General features: G+C 38.1%; 1 protein-coding gene across 13 annotated transcripts in view; it reads right to left on the bottom strand.

The window, feature by feature from the left end:
- EMSY (EMSY transcriptional repressor, BRCA2 interacting) overlaps positions 1-22,944 on the bottom strand; it is a 119,247-nt gene that overhangs the window by 73,433 nt on the left and 22,870 nt on the right. For all 13 annotated transcript variants that reach the window (XM_027774247.1, XM_006141017.3, XM_006141015.3 and 10 more), the window contains 2 exons: positions 22,119-22,378; positions 8,300-8,576 (listed from right to left, as the gene is read on the bottom strand). In XM_027774247.1, the coding sequence (XP_027630048.1) occupies positions 8,300-8,576; positions 22,119-22,378 (537 nt within the window). The remainder of the gene's footprint in view (positions 1-8,299; positions 8,577-22,118; positions 22,379-22,944) is intronic.

Below are 22,944 nucleotides of genomic sequence, written 5' to 3'. Positions count from 1 at the left end.
GCGCTCTCTCTCTCTCTCTCTCTCTCTCTCTCTCTCTCTCTCTATCACACACACACACACACTCAGTCCCTCTCTGGTCAAACTAAAATAAATAAGTAAAGTTCAATAAAAATAATTCTTAAAAAAATTACCCCTTTCAAATATTAAACTACATTAACGGGGTGTATAATGTTATGCTTTATTTAAGAAAAAGGCAAAATATGATAGATACAAATTTGTTTATATGTTTTAAAAAATGGAAAGATAAACTAAGTAAATAAATAAAATGATATAGAAAGGACAGAACACAGTAAAGGAATTATAGGTAAAAGCTAGATTTTCCACAGTCTACCTTGTTTCATGGATTTGATTTTGAAACTACTACTACAATAGTATCTATAATTATTATAATTAATATAATTACAGTTAAAACTAAGTAAAAAATATTGAAATGAGGGACCAGCAGTTAGCATAATGGCTATGTCGCTGGACTCCCACATAGTCGACCGGGGTTCGCGTCCAGGACCCGGTGGCTTAAACTGACGCCAGGAGCGTGTGTGTGCGTGCCCAAGATCCCAAGAGGAGAATGGAGGAGAAGGGATTGCGGTGTGGCCATCTCCCCTGGGGGGTGATTTCTCGCTTTCTGTCTCTCTGTCTTTCTCTCTCTCTCTGTCTGGGAAGCGCACACGCCCTATAGCAAAAACCTCTAAAAAAAATAAATTAATTAAAAAAAAGATGAAATGACAATCCATAAAAAATAAATTAACCTAATTGTCTATCAAATTAATGCAGAAATACAAATAATTATTTCAAGTGACTTTAAAATACAGTAATTTCAAGGCTAGCAGATGGCGAGTTAGGTAAGGTGCTGGACTTCCACATGGCAGTTTCAGTCCCAGACCTGGAGGCTTGCTTTCTCACTTTCTTTTTCTCTGTCTGTGTTTCTCTGGTGAGCACACATGCCCTATAGCAAATTTTAAAATAATAATAATAATAAATAATTCTTTTTTACAAAATACAGTAATTTGATGTATGTTCCTACAGGGACTGAAGACTCTTTTCTGCATGTTTATAAGAAATATGTAAGTTAGAATATGAATTTTTTAATTAAAAAAGAGGCTACTGTAAATAACAGAACCATAGTAATATCTTAAATTCAGTTCAGTAATCCTATTATTAATAAGAATACTGCTTTCATTACTTTGAAACTATTATATATTATTATTAATATATTATTAATGATTTAGAAACAGGATTTTAAGTATAAGAGGGAAAAAAAATATCAAGACACAATCAGAAAAACTACAAGCCCTTCTCACTTGGATGGTGATATCAGTATAAACTGATGATGTATTTCCTCCTTAAAAAAAAAAAAAGACTAGCTCTGTCCACCAAAAAGATGTAGAAACAATCACCAATCCAGTAGCAACGACCACCACAGTGTTCAGATCGTTGCAGTTAAGTATGATTCTGCAAAAGAAACCAACTCTCTGTGAAGAAATGTCTTAATACCAAGTTTGAGACAGAAAATGTAAGCAAGATGAACCTATTGCAGTTGTGTCAAAAAAATTCAGGAAGAGCCAACTTGAAGAGGCACCCACTAGAAAAGAGGGGATATCATTTGAGCATGAAGAATACAGTGATTGACATAAAAAATCTCAATGACATGGGAAATTAAAATCTCACTGGTCATGGAATCAACTCATCTGAAAACATGCAACAAAAGGGATGAATCTAGCACTTACTCTGCTTTTCCTACATAAATTGTGCCGCAGGTTAAGCAATAATAATAAGGTAAAAACAATTTAAGAATTTTAGCTAATAAATGAAGAAAACAAAAGATAAAATTCCATGTTGCAACAACCAATAAAACAGGTCTAAATAAAATGTATTAGTAGTATTAAAACCACTTGGTAGTACTTGTATCCTCTGATCAATGTTAACATTATTAAAAAGAAAAATCTGACATTACGTGACTCTTAAAGTAAAGCAACAGGAAATACATAACACTGCTTATAAAATGTTCATTCCTCCTATCTCCAAAAACAGTCAGACTTGAATTCTGACCAAACATTTAAATCTAACTGCCAGTTTCATGGAAATAAATTAAATAAGAGAATTTGTTAAATCACCCCATGTGGATGAAATCAGCAAATCCAGGCTACATAAAATTCTCAGGAAAAAAAAAAAAAAAAAAGACATTTCTTCAACAAATAAATTGCAAGGAAAAAAAGCAAGACCCGTAAGTTAAGAGACATAACCATATTAATCAATGCAGAACGTGGACCTGTTTGAATCTTAACTTTAAAAATAAATTACCATGTCAAGAAATTATTATAAAATTTTAGGTTTGTTAGGGATGTTCTGAGTTACTATCTTTTTTAAAAGATACATTCTAAAGTATTCTAGGTAAAAGTACTATATATAATTTTACAATTTGCATAAAAAAATTCCTTGAAAATGGATAAAGGGTAGAGTCAATCCAGTGGGAAAAGGAAAACCTTGTTAGCACATGGTGCTGGAAAAACTGGGTATTCACCTACAGAAAGATGAATTGGACCCATATCTCTCACCATTGACAAAAATCAACTCAAAGTGGATCAAAGATCTAAACCTTAGAGACCTCAAACTATAAAACTACTGGTGAAAAATAGTGGGGCAACTCTGGTAGACATTGGGTAGGCAAAGACTTCTTAAATAAGACTCCCCAATGCACAGGCACTAATCCCAAAAATAGACAAGTAGGATTACATCAGATTAAGAAATTGCTGCACAGCAAAAGACACAGTAATCAGTGTGAATTGTCAATCCTCAGGATGGGAGAATATTTTTGTAAACTATGCCTCAGATAAGGGACTGATAACCAGAATACACAGGGAACTCAAGCAGCTTACCCCCAAAAAATGATCAACCCAATTAAAAGATGGGAAAATGAACTGAACAAACAACTCTCTAAGGAAGGCATATGAACAGCCAAAAAGCATATGAAAAAATGCTCAACATCCCTCATCATAAGGGAGATGCAGATCAAAACCACAATGAGACCACCTAACCCCAGTCAGAATGGCAAAGATTAACAAAAAATGGTAAGTGCTGGTGAGGGCTCTGGTGAAAAGGAGAACTCTCTTACACTGATAGTGGGAATGTAAATTGGTCCAGTCAATGTGGAGACCAATATGGAAATTCCTCAAAGATCTACAAATAGAACTATTATCTGATCCAGCAATTCCACTCCTGGGTATCTACCCAAAGGACAAGAGAATACTCAGTTGGAAAAGTGCTTGCACACTTATGTTTATTGCAGCATTATTCATGATTACTGAAAAATGGAACCAATCCAAATATCTACGAACAGATGAATGGATTGAAAAAGTGTGGTGCATATACTCTATGGAATATTACTCAGCCATAAAAAATAAGACCTTGACTTTTGATAGAAAGTGGGTGAAGAATATGGAAGATTTACTGCTGAGTAAATGAAAGAGAGACACTGTATGTCTCAACTTAATATATACCAACTACCTGCCATCTATGGTAGAAACTGAAAGATTAGAGGATACAGAAGCATATAAAATGGTTATGGAAACTGGACAGCGTGTGGGAAGAGGGTAGGAGAAGGGGAGAATATGAGGAAAGACATTAAGGAGAAAAATAGAGAGAGAAGACATTTATGGGACACAGAAATGAATTACTATTTATTGATGATAATAGTATAGCATCCTCAGTTGGACTGGGGTGACGTGTATACATATTGGGAATATTCACTTTACAAGCTAAGTGATGTATAGTGATTGAATATATAAAAGAAATTAAAATTAAATTAAATTAAAAAAAGAAAATGGATAATGGGAACATGGGGATTCATTTTACTAATTCTACTTTTGCATGATGTAAATTGTCCATATAAATAAAAAATATCATTACCTCGTTACCGGCTCAAAATAACCATTCTAATTAGTATTTTAGGAGTTCCCATGTCCAAAGTATTAAGGAGCTCTTTTCCCTTCCTACAGTATGAGCCAACCATCCATAAGCCCTGAACCTTTGGAACCATCTCTACAGTTATGAACACGGAGTCACCCACCAAGTTACTGCTACTAAGACCCCTTTCCCTTCTACCACCCGTTGCCCCTAAAAGAACAACCACAGCTACAACAGCTCTACAACAGTCTGTGCCTAGACCACAATAAAAGAAAACACTGCTTTCTGGGTTCAGACCTAGTTGGTGGCAATATGGCTAAACGCACCAGGAAGGTCCGCATAGTCTGTAAATAAGGGACCCGCTATGGTGCCTCCTTCTAGAAAATGGTGAAGAATATTGAAAGTCAGCACGCCAAGTATGGCTCCTTCTGTGGCAAAACCAAGATGAAGAGATTAGCTTTAGGGCTCTGGCACTGTGGTTCCTGAATGAAAATGGTAGCCAGTGGTGCCTGGACCTGCAACACCATAGGAAGGTCCGCATAGTCTGTAAATAAGGGACCCGCTATGGTGCCTCCTTCTAGAAAATGGTGAAGAATATTGAAAGTCAGCACGCCAAGTATGGCTCCTTCTGTGGCAAAACCAAGATGAAGAGATTAGCTTTAGGGCTCTGGCACTGTGGTTCCTGAATGAAAATGGTAGCCAGTGGTGCCTGGACCTGCAACACCATTTCAGCTGTCACAGTAAAGTCTGCCATCAGAAGACTGAAGGAATTAAAAGACCAGTAGAAGCTCCACAGACATTTGGAATATCACTAGCCTATAATAAGTGGATTAATTTTTGCTTAAAAAAAAAAAAAAAAGGGACCAGTAGTTGGTGTAATGGCTATGTCACTGGACTCCCATGTAGTCGACGGCACTTTGAGTCTCAGACCCAGTGGCCTAAAATCACACCAGGCGCATGTGCGTGTGTGCCCAAGATCCCGAGAGGAGAATTGAAGAGAAGGGATTAGGGCATGGCCATCCCTCCTGGGGAGTGATTTATCTCTCTCTATCTCTCTCTCTCTCTCTCTTTCTGGTGAGCACATGTGCTCCATAGCAAAATAAAAAAAAAAAAAAAAAAAAATGATGAAGAAAAGCCGACACCGAATGTCCAAGTCCAGTTAGCCACACAGGAGTGGCTAACAGAAGCTCTGAAAGTCAGAATCAAAACTGCAGTCTGGGTATTATCACCTCTGCTAGTATTTACCTTTTTTTTTTTAAATAAAATGCCTTAATTTCTTAGCACTAGTAATATCTAAATTAAGTACAGCCACTCCTCACTTAATGACCTACCTATACTACTCAACTTATAACCAGTTCTACTATGTGGAGAATCTCCTTTCTGTCTTTGTCTCGTTCCCACAGCTGGTTAATATTCACTACAAAAAGCATATATTTTGTTTATAAGTTTGTACTTTATTGTGCACCCATAGTAGTATTCAGGATAAATAAAAACAATTATGGTGGATTTATATTATTGTGTTGTATGTCTTGTTGCTTTTTTATACTTGCATAATGTATGCTTTTGTATAGATAGAATTATATTATTCTAGTGTAGTATCACCCAGTATTGACTGAAAAATACAAACTGTATTGCCATGACATACCACAAGACATCCACCTTTAAGTTCCTCACTAATCAACCAATTTGCTTATTGACTTAGTTGTAGAAACGGAATTCAGATGTTAAAAGCATCTGTATCTTAAATAGAAACAAGATAACATAGAGTTTCCTTGAGTATTTATATTCAGATAGTTTACTTCACATCTCTCATACTCTATTGATTTCCAGTGACTTTCAGAGAACTCTCTGAGATATCATGTCCAGCTACCTTGTATTACTAGTCGTTAGAAAAGTCATGACTTCTTTTTTCTCTCTTTTTCTATGCAAAAATGCATCATGACTTTTTCGATGACCCAGTACCTAAGAAGGATGCTAAGAAGCAAAGCAAAAACATGAAGGAAGTCATAAGCTCCTAGAAGATTCAGAGGATCCCTGGAGAAAAATAAGAATAAAAAAATAGAAGCATGAACTAGTTATTTGGCCTTAAGATATTTCATTAGTAACAGAAAGAAATACCTCCCATCTTTCATGAGAACAGTAATCCTTGTAATATGGTAAAATTTCAGCAAACTGTGTGTTAAGTACTGGAAGGAAAAAACAAACATCAATAGATAAAAATTTTGTATTAGTTTTGATAACAGGATTAGTCAGGTGGCCTTTCCTTTATTAACCTTCCAATTTAAAATGATGAATTAGTAACAAGTTTGCAACCAGCATCTTATACAGATTATAAATTATCTCTATATTTAATACTACTATATTATCATCTACTGCTACACAAATAAAGCTGAAATGGTTTTTAAAATTTTATGGGGACCAGCAGTTATGGTAATGGCTATGTTGCTGGACTCCCATGTAGTCGACCGCAGTTTCAGTCCCGGACCCAGTGGCTTAAACTCACGCCGGGAACGTGTGCAAGCGTGCCCAAGATCCCAAGAGGAGAATGGAGAAGGGATTGTGGTACGGCCATTCCCCCTGGGGAGTGAGTCCCGGACCTGGAGGCTTAAACTCACGCCGGGCGCATGTGCATGCATGCCCAAGATCCTGAGAGGAGCATGGAGAAGAAGGGATTGCGGTGTGGCCATCCCCACTGCGGGGTGATTTCTCGCTTTCCGTCTATCTCTCTGTCTTTCTGGCAAGCACACGTGCCCTGTAGCAAAAACTTCTCAAAAAAAAATAATAATAATTACTTAAGATATGGGGATCAGCAGGTAGTGAGGTATTTAAGGCGCTGGACACTCCCACATGGCAGACCATGGTTCGAGTTGGGACCTGGTGGCTTGTTTTTCAGTTTCCCTCTCTCTCAATTTCTTTCTCTCTCTCTCTCTCTCTCTCTCTCTGTATCTCTCTCTGGTCAAGTTAAAACAAATGAATGAATAAATAAAAGTAAAAAAGAAAAATTACTTAAAATAACATATAAGATAAAATCTGAAACCTGCTATTTCCTATCACTGACTGAGACATCAAGTGCCAGAAAATAAAAAAGGTTCACATATTACCAAACAATTACAGTGTGAAGGAATACTACCAGCATCTGTATCTATGCAACCATTTCCTTGCTAACAGTTACACAGAACATACTATACATTAGTAAAGCAATTATGATACTGTGTTTTTCAATTTGAGTGCTTACATTCACTACCAGAGCATAAATTAAGCTATTTTTAAGCTCTAATCTATCTGAAACTATGTATTATTCATGGAAAATCCAATAAAAATGTGAAATACTCAAAAAAAGAAAAAAAAAAGTGAAGTACCCTTCTATATTGCTTCTTTGCTTCCTCTGATAGAGTATAAACATGGGTAGGAAACCTGTACAATACATGATTCTCTATGATCCCTCTTTTAAGACTTACTCACATGGTAAAAGAAATTTCTTTCTTTTTTTTTTAATAATTATTTTATTTAACTTTATTTATTATTATTATCATTATTTTCCAGTTTGATCAGAGAGAGACAGAGAGAGAGAGAGAGGAAGTGAGAAAGCAAACCACCAGGTCCAAGACTTGAACCGTGGTTGGCCATGTAGGAGTCCAGCGCCCTTAACCACCATGCCACTTGCCAGCCCAAGAAATTTCTGATAGTATACTATTTGCCTTTCATATAGGAAGAATACAAAGATATAGGAGAGCTAGGTTGATTTAAGCCAAAATGGAACTTAGGTTTCCACATTTTCTTTCTCTTGTCATTAAGTAGCATCCGTAAGTTCAGCTCTCAGTTTCTCTCTCACTTAATACTTCTTTCATCTACCAAAACAGAAGAACTCGGGAGAAAGAAAAAGCAGGCATCAACTATCAAAACAGAAGAATTTAGAAAAATAAGGAAGAGGCAAATAGTATGCCCTTGAGATCATCCTCATTGCCTCCTTTTTTATCTATTTTGGAAAGGGTGTACGCTTGAGGTTTCTTCTGAAGAACCTAAAGCAATATAATTTCAAGTTTTACATAGACACACACACACACACACACACACACACACACACACTCATTAAAGGTATTTGTATGGTCCTTTAAAAATTGTGACAAGATTTAGCCTATATTTTGTGACTATTAAATTGTATAGGTGATTAGGTACTACACACATGGAAAAAAAGAAAAATACTTAGCATAAATGTATGAGTACAAGAAAACTCAGTAACCCACTATCTTCAAATTCTCTAACTGTGAGGTAGGGGATGGTAATCTCTGCTCTAATAGTAGGTACATTCATACCCAAAGCTAGAAACATACCGACAGAATTTTCTTCAAAATTCCCATACACCTACATGGACAGAATTAAATGATAAATTACCACTCACCTTGTGCTACTGTTGACATGACCACAGAGGGTGTGGAGGATACCACAGCAGTTACTGCAACTGTACTCGGAATAGGCGATGGCGTAGAGCTGCTGCTGCCACTGCTGCTACTACTGACCAAAGAGGACTGTGAAGCAGTTATAACCACTGGTGGCTTCTGAGTTGTAGAAGCAATGACTGATGTTGGTACAAGCTTAGTAACTGCTGCATAGTTATGGGATTTGGAGAGAATGTTGGGAACGAAGGTTGAACTTGGTGAAGTGGTCACTATAATAACCTAAGGAAAGGAAAGGAAGTTATTTTCATGTACCTACTATACTACTAGTGTATCTAGATTCACAGGTACATACAATTCAAAAATTGTAACATGAAATTGAAGAATTCCACAGAGAGAAATATACAATTTAATATATATAAAGACACCCTTTACTAATCATCAAAATGTATTAAAAGCAACAGTTTTAAACATTCAAATATTCTAAAAGATAATATTCGATGCTACCCAAGATACAACAAAGTAAACATATGATACACTGCTGGGGGAGTATAAACTGGCACAATCTTTTTAGAAAATAGTATGAACAATGATTCATTTATAAATATTTATTAAGCATATACTATGTGCCAGGCATGGGTCTAGAGGCTGGGGAATAGAATGAACAAAACAGATAAAGTTCATACTTTTGTGGAATTTATATTCAAGGAAGAGGAAAGAAATAATAAACAAATAAAAAAGTAAATATATGTCATGTGGAGACTAACAGGAAGAGACAATAAGGAAGGGTGAAAGGGGTCAGCAGGTGGCATGGTGGTAAAGGCCCTGGATTCCCACATAGTTAACCACAGTTCGAGACCGGACCTGGTGGCTCGAAAATCATGCCGTGTGCATATGTCTGTGTGCCTTAGATCCCAAGAAGAGAATAGAGAAGGGATTTTTGCCATGGCCATCCCTCGCTGGGAAGTTATTACTCAACTTTCCTCTCACTCTCTCTAGAGAGTGCACAGGCCCTGTGGCAAAAACCTTAATGATAATGATAATAATAATAAAAGAAGAAGGGTAAGGGAATAAAAGATGATGGTAATAATGTATGACTTTTTTTTAAATTTGATATAGGGTACATGCACTTACTGGAGAGAGACAGAGAAAGGAAGAAAAAGAGAAGGAAATGAAGAAGTAATCCCCGGGACCAGCAGTTGGCATAATGGCCATGTCGCTGGACTCCCACGTAGTCGACCACAGCTTGAGTCCCAGACCTGGAGGCTTAAACTCACGCCGGGCGTGTGTGGGTGCGTGCCCAAGATCCCGAGAGGAGCATGGAGGAGAAGGGATTGCGGAGTGGCCATCCCCCCTGGGGTGTGATTTCTCACTTTCTGTCTCTCTGTCTGTCTTTCTGGCAAGCACATGCACCCTATAACAAAAACCTCTCAAAAAAAAACCCAAAAGAATCCCCAAGAGAAGACGATCATACCGCAATCCATTCTACTCCATTCTCCTCTCAGAATTTTGGGCATGTGCACAAGTACACATGCACACATGCTCAGTGTGTTTTCAAGCGACTGGGTCCAGGACTCAAACTGTACACTCAGTCACGTGAAATCCAGCCGTCTTAACTACCACACCACCTGGTTGGCCCTACATGAATTTTTTAAAAAGAATTATTTTATTTAACTTTATTTATTTATTTACTTATTTACTTACTTATTTAAATTTGACTAGAGAGGGACAGACTGAGAGAGAAAGTGAGAAAGCAAGCTGCCAGGTCTGGGACTCAACTGTGATCAGCCATGTGAGATTCTAATGTCCTTAACCACCATGCCACTGCCAGTCTCCTTATATGATTTTTGGTAAAGTATTCAACAAATGCTTCTCTGTTCAGTGACACATGAGCAGAAACCAGAAGGAAGTAAGGGTGTAAACCATGATGCCATCTAAAAGAAATTCCAGTGGCACAGAGGATAAATAGCAAAGGCCCTGAGGCAGAAGCAAGCTGAGTGATATTCAAAAAACTTGAAGTACCGGGACCAGCAGCTAGAATAATGGCTATGTCGCTGGACTCCCATGTAGTTGACTGTGGTTTGAGGCCCAGATTCAGTGGCTTAAACTCACGCCAGGCACATGTGTGTGCATGCCCAAGATTCCAAGAGGAGAATGGAGGAGGAGGGATTGCAGTGTGGCAATCCACCCTTGGGGGGGGGATTTCTTGCTTTTTGTCTCTCTCTTTTTGTCTTTCTGGTGAGCACACACGCCCTATAATAAAAAAATCTCTCCAAAAAAAACTTAAAGTACCTAATAAACAGGATTAGAATTTATAAGGGAAGGGGCCAGTAGTTAGCATAATGGCTATGTCGCTGGACTCCCATGTAGTTGACAGCGGTTCGAGTCCCGGACCCGGCGGCTTAAAGTCACACTCGGCGCGTGTGAGTGTGTGCCCAAGATCCCAGGAGGAGAATGGAGGAGAAGGGATTGCGGCATGGCCATCCCCTCTGGGGGGTGATTTCTCGCTTTCTGTCTGTCTCTGTCTGTCTGGCGAGCCCATGCGCCCTATAGCAAAAACCTCTCAAAAAAAAAAATAAAAGAATTTATAAGGGAAAAATAATAGTAGGAGACAACTGTAGAAAAGTAAGGAGGGACTAGCTCATGCAAGATCAATGCTGACAGTGTATCACCTTCACATGATAAGAACCACACATTCTCCCTATGGTCTTCTTGGCAAAACCCTTAACACCAGAATAATCAAGAGAAAGTATCTGACAAACTAGCGGGGAATCCACAAAGTCCTTGACTTCTCAAAACTGTCAAGATCATTAACAACAAGAAATGTATGAAAAACTTTCACAGTTGAGAGAACCCTAAGGAGATCTTACAAGTAAATGTAATCTGGTATCCTGGATGGGGTCCTGGAGCAGACAAAGAATATAGGTTAAAAATGAGGGAATCTTAATAAATCATGGACCTTAGTATTAATGCATTAATGTTTTAACTATAACTAATGTAAAATGTTATGAACAGAGGAATCTGGGTGTGGGTATATGATAACTCTGTACTATGTTTTCAATTTTTCTACAATTCAAGAAGTAGTTTCTTTTAAAAAAGCATTATTTTATCTGTGAAGTGAAAAGTACAATAGGGCAGTAAAGGTATAAACAAAGACAAATTAGGAAGCTCCTGTAATAAACCAAGCAGAAATGATGATGACCAAAGTGTTCACGATAAAAGTGGTAAAAAGTAAAGATTCCGAATGTATTTTACAAGTAAAATCAACAGGATATGCTCATACATTGATATGAAAAAATGAAGGAAAAAAGGGGCAAGAAAGAAGTGTCAAGGTTTAGCCAGTATGGCTAGAAAATAATACATGATTTAGGGCAAAGCACTTCAGAACAGTATAGGGTAAAGGACCTAAGGTCAAAATTAGCTTGATACATTGAAAGACAGAAAGAAACAAGTACACCAAAAGCAAATAGCACAAGAAGGGGCTGGAAAAGTTAGCAGAGGCCAGATCATTTTTAAGCCAAAGTAAAAGTTAGATTTTATATTAACTATAAGGGGAAATCACAGGAGGGTTTCAGAGAAATAACAAAATTCTATTTCTTTTTTAAAAGACCACACTAGGCGCTATGTGGTGAGAGGCAAAAGCGGAAGTAAGACCAGTTAAACTCTAGTGCAGTAGTCCAGGCAAGAAATAATGGAGGATGCTTAGATGGAGTGTTAATAGTAGAAATAAAAAGTAATCAAATTCTGATATTTTGACAGGCAGAGAGAATAGACCACTGGCTTCAGACACACCAGGTGGATGTACTTAAATCCTGAAAGGATAGAGAAATGGAGAAGAGACTGAGTGTGATCATTCCCCATGGAGGGATAGGAGAGTTTTCTTATTTTCTGTCTCTCTTCGAACACACATACCCCTGACAAAAAAAAAAAGTTCCTAGAACTAATATATATTAGCTTAATTAAATCTCTTAACAATCCTGTGATACAGATACTATCATTATCCCCATTTTATAGTCAAGAACACAAAAATCATTTTAAATCTGTAGTATCATAGTTTCATTCTGGAGTGAGAATAACGGTGGCATACTGATAACCAAACAGAACAATCTTCTTCCTTTCTGAGTAAAATTATTTATACCTATCTGGTAAAGAAAAACAATTTTGGAGGCCAGAAGGTGGTATAGTGGTTAAGGTGCTGGACTTCCACATGGCCAATCACAGTTGAATCCCGGACCTGGTAGTTTGAAACTCATGCCAGGAGCATGTGCATGCATGCATAAAATTCCTAAAAGATAATGGAGGAGAAGGGATTGTGACGTGGTCATCCCCCTTGGGGGACGATTTCTCACTTACTCTCTTTCTGTCTCTCTCTGTCCCTTTGGCAAGCACTCACACACTTCCTATAGCAAAAAGTCTCTTAGAAGAAAAAGAAAATAAAACAGAAAAATCCAAGGAACTTAATGGAGGAACTCCTTCTCGTTCTTTTTAAATTAGTGATAGGGCACATGCGCTCATCAGAGAGAGAAAAGAAAGAGACTGAAAGTGAGAAAGCCCCTCACCCCCCAGGAAGATGGTCACACCTCAATCTTCTCTCCTCTTGGAATTTTGGACATTGACACACAGGTACCCAGTAGGTTTTTCAAGCTGCCACAGATGTGCTCAGTGTTTTTCAAGCCACCAAGTCTGGGATTTAACCCACACAACCATGTGGGATCCATTCACCTTAACCACCTACCTGACAGTGGCCCATTTTCTCATTTGTGTATCAGTCAGAAAGAAGATCTGAGGGTCAGGAAGTGGTATGGAGGTTAAGGTGGCTGAATTCCAGATGGCTGACTACATTGGTTCAAATTCCAGACACATCAGCTTGAAAAACAGGCCAGGCACATGTGTGCCCAAAATCCTGAAAGGAGAAAGGAAAAGGGACTGTGACCATTCCCCCAGGGGGAGATTTCTCTCTCTCTCTCTAGCAAGCACATGTGCCCTATAACAAACTAAAAATTAAAACAAAAACAAAAAAAATCCTGGGACCAGCAGATAGCATAATGGTTACATAGATGGACTCCCACATAGTCAGCTGGAGTTTGAGTCCCAGACCTGGTGGCTTCAAACTCACACCAGGTGCATGTGCATGTGTGCCCAAAATCCCAAGAGAAGAATGGAAGAGAAGGGATTGTGGTGTGGCCATCCTCCCTGAGGGGTGATTTCTTGCTTTCTGTCTCTCTGGCAAGTGCACAGGCACTATAGCAAAAATCTCTCTTAAAAAAAAAAAAAATTCTAAAGTTAAACCAGTCAATTGAAATTTACTATCCATAATCAGTACCTAAATCTCAAATAAGTTTTGACTATAACACTGTTATTATTATATATAGAGAATTATAAGACACAAGTTATTCGTTAAGTTTTTGAGGAGTTGAGAAAGACACATTTAGTCTGGACTGGCAAACACCTATATAGAGCTGACCAGCATACTTACTTACAGACCTGATTGGCAAATACCTATATAAGAGTATTAGAAAAACAACCACTGACCATCACAGAAACTGAGAAGTAGGCCAAATAAAGTAAAAAGACCACAAACTAAGAGTCAAATGAATCTGTGCTTATATCCTGCCTCAGCCACTTACAAACAGCATGTCCCTGGACACATTAAAATCTATGGGCACCACCAACTTTCATCTATAAAATGGGGATAATAAAATCTACCATGTAAAATCATTAGAAGAATTAAATGAGATAAGGATGTAAAGCATCTAAAAGTGCTAGGCACATAGCAGGTGTTCAATATTTGGCAATCAACAAATGGTACTTATTAATAGCTTACTAATTAATGTTAACAAGATCAGTGAAGGTATCTGGAAATGTATTTTTATGTACTTTTTTTTCATCAATAAAACTTTTTTAAATCTTTTCTCCAATTTCTGATACCCCTGCAAATCCAAAGAACTAAGCTACTACCACAGCTAAAGAAATTAGAGTAATGGCAACTATGTTTCAGTTTTGCCATCTCTGAACTAGTAGTGGTAGTTTCTAAGAGGATGATAGTTATAAGGACTTGGCAGCACAGATAAGGATTTGTCAAGAATTGGCAGGCAAGTATGCCATGGCTAATTCGAAATGTCTGTCATAGGCAAGGGAAAGGGGGCAGTTCACACTTACGTTAATATTTTCCATTGCACTGGGGCCAGCAAGTGGCATGCTGGTTAAGGGCACTGGCTGACTGCAGTTCAAATCCTGAACCTGGTGGCTTGCTTGCTCTCTCTCTCTCTCTCTCTCTCTCTCTCTCTCTGACACACACACACACACACACACACACACACAGTACCTTGCTGATCAAATTAAAATAAATAAAGTTAAATAAAAATATTTTTTTTTCAATTTAAGAACTGGAGTGTGCATGAAAGGTTCTAACATTAAAACAAAACTTCAACAAAATAAATCTACATTTAGAACATGTTTTAAGTTATAGATTTAAACATATTTTGAGTTTTAGTCTACAAGATTTCTGAACTGAAAAAGGAGCCATCCAAAATTAAGAAGCTACTTTGGGGAAAATTGACTTCACAGTTCTTATCACAACAGGGGAAATAAAAGGGTTTGAATTGAGTGAACCAAACAGTGTTTATTCAGGCCATAATTCAAATTACTGACCTTCTAGCACTCACAAAAAACTCCTTAAGAGTGCTGGGACTTGCACCCTAAGGACAAAATGAAAAATATCAATCAAGCACAAGAAAGCATAAGGCTATATTCTGTTGCTTTGTTTATACAAAGTACCAATGTTATATTTTTAAATGAAGGTACTACATTGACATGGGTGGAAATTTGTCCACCTTGAAAATATTCAACCTATGTTAATTTGAATAAGCTCCGCAAATTGATAAATAATTATACCTATGTAAGTCATTTTACCTAAAATAATCATTAAGTTGATTTACACAGAATATGTGAGAAATCCAAAGTGAATGCAGTAATGTCAACAGCCTTAGACAGATTTCAAAAATATTCTAATTACACAGCAAAAAGAAAACAAAAAATGAAACACCCAAGTATTTATTAGTCCTATATACACTTAGTTTGTCCATGATATAATAAAACTGATAGCACTAAACACTCATGAAGAGTACAGTTTTATATCTACAACAGAGTAGATGCTTAATAAGTATTTGTAAAATGAATGAGTCTTATTTTCCATTTAATTTGTTTTAAATGTTTATTTCTTAAACACAGCAAGACAAATCTAAAATTCTAAATCTGAATCTCATGGTATGGCTCACACTTAACATTTGGAGATAAATATGTATTCTTATGAGCAACACAAGTCTGACAACTCATGATCCAACTTATGATCAGCAATATTCACAATTGAAAATTCAAAAGAATAAACAAAATTAAAGGTCTAGTTCCCTGTGTAGTGGTAGTGGGAGGGTAAAATTTGGTAGCTGGTGCTGAGAGAAAGTATTTTTTTTAGAGATTTTCAATATAGGGTGCATGCTCTCACCAGAGAGATAGAAAGCAAGAAATCATCCCTCCCAGTGGGGATGGATATGCCACAGTCCCTTTTCCTCCATTCTTCTCTCAGATGTTGGGGATGCATACACATGCACCCAGTGTGAGTTTCAAGCTACTGGGTCCAGGACTCGAACTGCAGTCGACCCTGTGGGATTCCAACACCTTAATCACTATGCCACTGGCTGGCCTGAAAGAAAACTCTTAATTGTGTACTTACCCTGGGACTGTACTAGTGGCAGCTATCACTCAATGAAACCAAGGAAAACAAAAAATAGATATATATACAGTAAAGCCAATAAATCACACACACAATAAAGAGTTCATAGACTTCATTTATAGGTAAGCCTTCACCAAGTACTTTTATGTAAGTTTATCAGACTGGAAACTTAACAAGTGTGACTTTTACTGAGCACTCATTACATATGCTGTGCTAAGTGTCTTTCATAATTATCTCATTTAATTCTCCCAGTAACTCCAGTAATTACTATTATTGGTCTTTGTCTTAGAAGGAAACTGAGACTCAAGAAAGATAGCAGAGCCAGTATTGGAACCAGATGTATTTATTATGTAATTTATCGAGTCATTCACTCATTCAGCAAATTATTAATGTCCACTCTATGCCAAGGGCTATTCTAAATACTAAGAAACACTGTGATGAATAAGACTTTAAAGTCTCTTCCCTAAGCGGCTTATATTATTTAAAAGAAACAAAATAAAAAGCTTTTCCATATGTCAACTAGTTGTAAGAATAATGAATAAATATAAGACAAAGTAAGGAAACAGGACATAGATGAGAGGCAGGTACTCTTTTAGCTGCAGCTTTACAGTACTATTTCCCAAATACCAGAGCAGATAAGAAGGCAGAAAGAGAAGAACAATTAGTAGCATAGGATCCAATAACAAAGAGAATAAAAACACTAAAGTAGACTTAAAAATTTAGAGGCGAGGCTGCAGTAACACAACTAAGTATCGCTGCCCGGCGAGCTGAGGCCACATGCAGAGCTCAGATTCAATTCTCAGCTCACTCTAAAAAAGTCATGCTCTGGTGATACACATTTGTAATCCCAGCCACTCAAGAGAGTGAGGCAGAAGGACTGGGACACAGTGAGATCCTGTCTAAACTACCACCACATCCCCCTATACACACACACACACACACGCACACACACACACAATCACAGTATTGTAGGCTGATTACACCAGAAAGCAGTAACTATAATACTGTATGAAAAGTGATATTCAGGAGCCGGCAGATGGCACGGTGGATAAAGATGCTGGAATCCCACATGGCTGACCATGGTTGGAGTTCTGAACCTGGCAGGACTCTGTGTATGTGTGTATGTGTGTGTGTGGGGGGGGGGGGGGGGTTCTCGCTCTGGACAAATTAAAAATAACAATAATGATAAATAAAATAAAGGAAATCATTCTTTAAAAAATTAAAACAATAATTTTTTTTTGGAGAGGTTTTTGCTATAGGGTGCGTGCACTCGCCAGACAGAGAGAGACAGAGAGACAGAAAGCGAGAAATCACCCCCCAGGGAGGATGGCCATGCCGCAATCCCTTCTCCTCCATTCTCCTCTCGGGATCTTGGGCATGCATGCACACGTGCCCGGTGTGAGTTTAAGCCGCCGGGTCCAGGACTTGAACCGCGGTCGACTACATGGGAGTCCAGCGACATAGCCATTACGCTAACTGCTGGTCCCAAATAAAAATATTTTTAAAAAGTGACATTCGGGAAGAATATTTCAGAGTCATCTGATAAAAATGCAAAACTTAGGTTCAGTGTAACTTTTACAAAATCACCAAAAATAGTTCATTTCTATATATTAAGGGATAAGCTTCAGTGAACTAATGAATTCACTTATTTAGAAACACTCATTATTGTCTTTCCCTCCCTGGCTGTTTGAAGATATACTGCCATCATGAATGACACAGTAACTATCCGAACCAGGAAATTCATGACCAACAGACTACTTCAGAGGAAACAAATGGTCATTGCTGTCCTTCACCCTGAGAAGGCAACAGTACCTAAGACAGAAAATTCAGGAAAAACTAGCGAAGATGTACAAGACCACACCAGATGGCGTCTTCGTGGTTAAGTTCAGAACCCATTTTGGTAGTGGCAAGACAACTAGCTTTGGTATGATTTACGATTCTTTGGATGATGCAAAGAAAAATGAACTTGAAAGGCATGAACTCTTATGAGAAGAAAAAGACATTAAGAAAACAGCGAAAAAAATGCAAGAACAGAATGAAAGTCAAAGGAGTAAAGATTCTGCAAAGACTATCTGTGGTGATTGTGTGGATTTTTCATGAGAAGATTAATAAACTAAAAATTTGGGACCAGCAGTTAGCGTAACGGCTATGTTGTTGGACTCCCATGTAGTCGACAGCAGTTCGAGTCCTGGACCTGGTGGCTTAAACTCACACCGGGCGCGTGTGCATGCGTGCCCAGGATCCCAAGAGGAGAATGGAGGAGAAGGGATTGCGGCATGCCCATCCCCCCCGCCTCAGGGGGGGGGGTGATTTCTCGCTTTCTGTCTGTCTCTCTCTGTCTTTCTGGCGAGAGCACATGCCCTATAGACAGAAATCCATTAAATAGCTACAGGGAAAGGAAGCGACCATTCTCTGTGTATGTACCTTAAGTTGCACTTTAAATGTTCAATCTCATTTAATCCTCACAATAACCTCATAGGATTGGCATTATTCTCATCTTATAGATGAGCAAAAAGAGTAGAGAGCGCCTAATGTAGTTCAGTTATCCTGGAAAAGCCAGAGTTCTTACCCAGGATCCTCGGACAAAAAAAAAAAACCTTGCTTGATTTTAATACGCTATAATCTCTCATCCTCTGACTGAAAATAGAATTACATCCCATAGGTCAGCTCACTATCACTTTTGGTTATTAAGAAAATAATGATAATTTTTTAAACATCATATAAAGATATTTTTCCAAGAAATTCAAATAAGGTTCTATAAGTGAAAGTTTTAAACATAGATTTAAACATAGAAAGACCATGCACTGAACACAGAATTTTTCTCTAATCTTTCCCCAAATCTCTCTAAAACAATATAAAGGGATTTTTTTTTTAAGGGAAAAAGACATATAACCCTGTAAGGTCATAACAGAACAGAGACAACAGCTACAAAGTTTTGGAAACTGGAACAAAGACAAGTAGTAACAGGTTAAGCATACTCAAGAAGATGGAAACCTAAGGCATCAAACAGAATAGTAATAACAACTTGCATTATCTCAGAAAGACAAAAAAATTAAGTACACCAGGAATTTCCAAGTAAGGGTAAAAGTGAGACTAAAAAGGAAGATTCATTAAAAATCTTTTGAAGAAGTATTTAGATTTCTGTTATACTCTGCCACTCTACAGAAAAGATTAGGAATTTATTCTCTTAAGGTAGACTGAATCCCAGGGAAATCTGATAACACCAGGCACAGTTAAAGGAGACAACTGCTCTACTGAGAATAGGTTAAATAGAGTCTATACAATGAATGGTAAAACCACACAACTCCCTCCCGCCATTTATACTCTTACTCAAGGCAAGAGACTAAAGAGTCTTCGCAGATGAAAAAATCCTAAAGATAATGACAACTGGTAGTAATGAAGGGGTAGGAGTGTTCCTTAACGACAGTCCAGTTAGGTCAATGCATAGTGAAAGTCACCAGTAGACATGTCCCATCCAAACACACAGAGCCTTTTGATAACTTTTTAGTGCTTACTTTCATATTCAAGCAGTAGCTAGATACTAAAATAAACTCTGAAATGAAAGACAGAGGTCAGAACAAATAGATAAAAGAAACTTAAGGTAAAAGAAAGAATATGAAAGATTTAAAAATTTATCATGAGGGCTGGCCCTGTACCATGGCAGTTAAGCACCATTCATAGAAAGCCAAATCCCACATGGCCAATCGCAGTTCAATTCCTAGTCCCAGGGGCCTATGAAACACTCCTAGCATATGTGTGTTCACACTCAAAATCCTGACAGGATGGAGAGCTGAAGAAGTGACTACTACAGTGTGACCACATCACATGGGGGTAGGGGTGTCTCTCTCTCTGACGCATGTGCCCTCTTGCAATTTTTTTAATTATGATTAGTTTCATCAGATAAGAGAATAAAATGAGGCCAGCTGATGGTGTGGTAGTTCAGGCCTGGATCTCAGACAGCCAATTGTGCGGTTCAAGTCCCAGACCCAGCGACTTGAAAAATACACCAGATGCATGCATGCTTGTGCCCAAAATTCTAAAAGAATAAAGGAGAGGGGATTACAGCATGGCCATCCTCCCAAGGAATGCTTTCTCTCTCTCTACCCAGCAAGTATATGTGCCCTACAGCACAAAAAAATAAAAAGGGGAGAGAGAGAGAGAACAAAATGATCCTATGAAAAGAAAAGAATGGGGGCCAGCAAGTGACGTGGTGGTTAAGGGCACTGGATTCCCACATGACTGACACAGCTTGAGTCCTCGACCTGGTGGCTTGCCTTCTCACTTTCCCTTTCTTTCTCTCTCCATCCCTCTATGTCAAATGACATGGAGTGGTTCCTTTGGCAACATAAATGAGAATATATAAGAAAGGTGATAGTGTAGACATTAAGGGGGTGGGTACTGTTCAAAAAGGAATGCCCCACAAATGTTATCATGGCAAAACTGAAAGAGTCTAAAATATTACCCAGCATGCTGTTGGCATTGTTGTAAACAAACAAGTTAAGGGCAAGATTATTGCCAAGAAAATAAATGTGCATATTGAGCATATTAATAAGTATTCTAAGAGCAGAGATGGCTTCCTAAAACATGTGAAGGAAAATGACCAGAAAAAAAAGGAAGCCAAAGGGCAACTGAAGCGCCAGCCTGCTCCACCCAGAGAAGCAGACTTTGTGAGAATCAATGAAAAGGAGCCAGAGCTATTGGAACCTATTCCCTATAAATTCATGGCATGATGGGTGTTAAAAATAAACGAATCTATGGTCTATTAAAAAAAAAAAGAAAGAAAGAAAAGGATGCTCTTTTAAGAGGAAACTTTCAGAGACTAAGAGTTATTAGAAATTCAAAGTATGAGACCAGCAGATGGCATAATGGTTATGTCGCTGGACTCCCACATAGTCGACCTCAGTTCAAGTCCCAGACCCGGTGGCTTAAAACTCACACCAGGCGTGTGTGTGTATGTGTGTACATACCCAAAATCCCAAGAGAAGAACGAAGGAGAAGGGGCTTTAGCATGTCCTCCCCTGGGGGGGATGATTTCTTGTTTTCTGTCTCTCTGTCTTTCTCTCTGGTGAACACACGTGCCCTATAGCAAAAATCTCTCTAAAAAATATAATAATAGGGGCCAGCAGATGGCATAATGTTTACACTGCTAGACTCCCACATAGTTGACTGCACTTCAAGTCCCAAATCAGGCAGCTTTAAATTCACTGAGTGCATGTACATGCGTGCCCAAGATCCTGAGAGGAGAATGGAGACGTGATTGTGGGTGGCTATGCTCCCTGGGAGTACTTTCTTACTTTCTTTCTCTCTCTCTCTGGCAAGCACAAGTGCCAAATAGAAAATCAAAACGGATGGGGGTGGGGGGACAAAAAAAAGCCTCCAATGGAGCAACAACTTCAGAATTCACAAGAAAAATGACTTCTGCCCTAAGACACTTTAACAGGCTAAACCATAAAGAAAGTAAGAGGGTAGAATAAAGAAACTTTAACAGGTATAAATACATGGGAACTTTTTAGAAAATAAAATTTTATTTGGGTGCAAAAAAATTTTGAAATCCATGCATAATTTTTTCATAATACTCATTTCCCACAAACTTTTGAAGTCCCCTTGAATATGTTTAAGAACTTTTCTAATTGTAATTTCTTGCCATTACAAAATAGAGCACAATTCTTGGGAGATCTCCTGGCTATGTCATCTTTGGCAAGTCATTTACCACCTCTGAACCTAATCTGCGAAAAGTGAAGTAATAATACCTCTTCCAAAGCTTTATGTACAGAATTAAACAAAGTAAGAAATGTGTGGGACCAGCAGGTTATCCACAGGTCTGATCACGATTCAAGTCCCGGACCTGGCAGCTTAATTTCTCACTTTCCTTCTCTCTTTCTGTCTTTCTCTGGTCAACTTCATTAAAATAAAATAATGACAATAAATAAAATTAAACAAAATAATTCCTTAAAAAAAATAAAAGTAAGAAATATGAATATTCCCAGCATAATGCCAAGCACATAGTAAACACTCAATACATATTTGTTAAATCGAACTCACACTATCTGAAAGAGATGGAAATAACTCCATAGGCAGAGCCCTCCACCACATACCTTCTGCGTTGTTGTGTTCGTCGTCTGTGTGGATGGTTTGGTGAAGGTTATCTTCACAGGAGACATATGGGGTGGTAAGGAGTTGGCAATACTCTGCATGATGTTGCTCATCTTAGGACTACCACTCACAGGCACGGTGATTGTCTTTGACACTGGGACAACAGCCTTTGGAACATCCTTCAGAACAACAGGAGAAGAGCTGGAAGAGTTTGTACGCCTTCGTTTTCTGGGTTTTTCATCTTCATCTGAACAGCTAACACCTGAAAGGCAATCATAAAACTCCTACATTTATATCAAACTAATCTTGCATTTTACCCTTTATTTTTAAAATCTTATCATCAAATCATCCTTGACCTATCCCTTTGCCTTACCCCCTAATCAACCAATAAGTGCTATCAATGCTCCCTCAGAGAAGTTGTCTCTGAATGCCTTCCCTCTTTTCTTTTTACCTATGGCCCCTACTCCAGGTTAGGCCTATTCGTTTGCCTGTATTTTAGCAACAATCTCCTAAATGATGTCCATGCCATTCTCTCCACTTCTATTCAGCCATACATCCTACTACCAGTTACAAAATGTCACACCAATCATGCCAATGTGCTGCCTAAAAATCATTTAGTAATTTTTAATCACCCTACAAGATGGGACAATTATTACCATATTTCAGGCCCCAAAGCTTTCCAAGAACACAATGCCCTCCTTGTTCCCAACCCTATACACCTCTATATTCTTGGTATGCTGAACTGCTCACCATTCCCAAAGCCACCTTACCACATCCTATCCAGCTCTAGGACTCTATATGCAATCATTCTTTTTTTTTTTTTTTTTT

The sequence above is a fragment of the Tupaia chinensis genome, unplaced genomic scaffold, assembly GCF_000334495.1.
Source record: "Tupaia chinensis unplaced genomic scaffold, TupChi_1.0 Scaffold000047_1, whole genome shotgun sequence".
In the NCBI taxonomy this organism is placed as follows: domain Eukaryota; kingdom Metazoa; phylum Chordata; class Mammalia; order Scandentia; family Tupaiidae; genus Tupaia; species Tupaia belangeri.
This window is presented reverse-complemented; position numbering and strand designations above follow the sequence as displayed.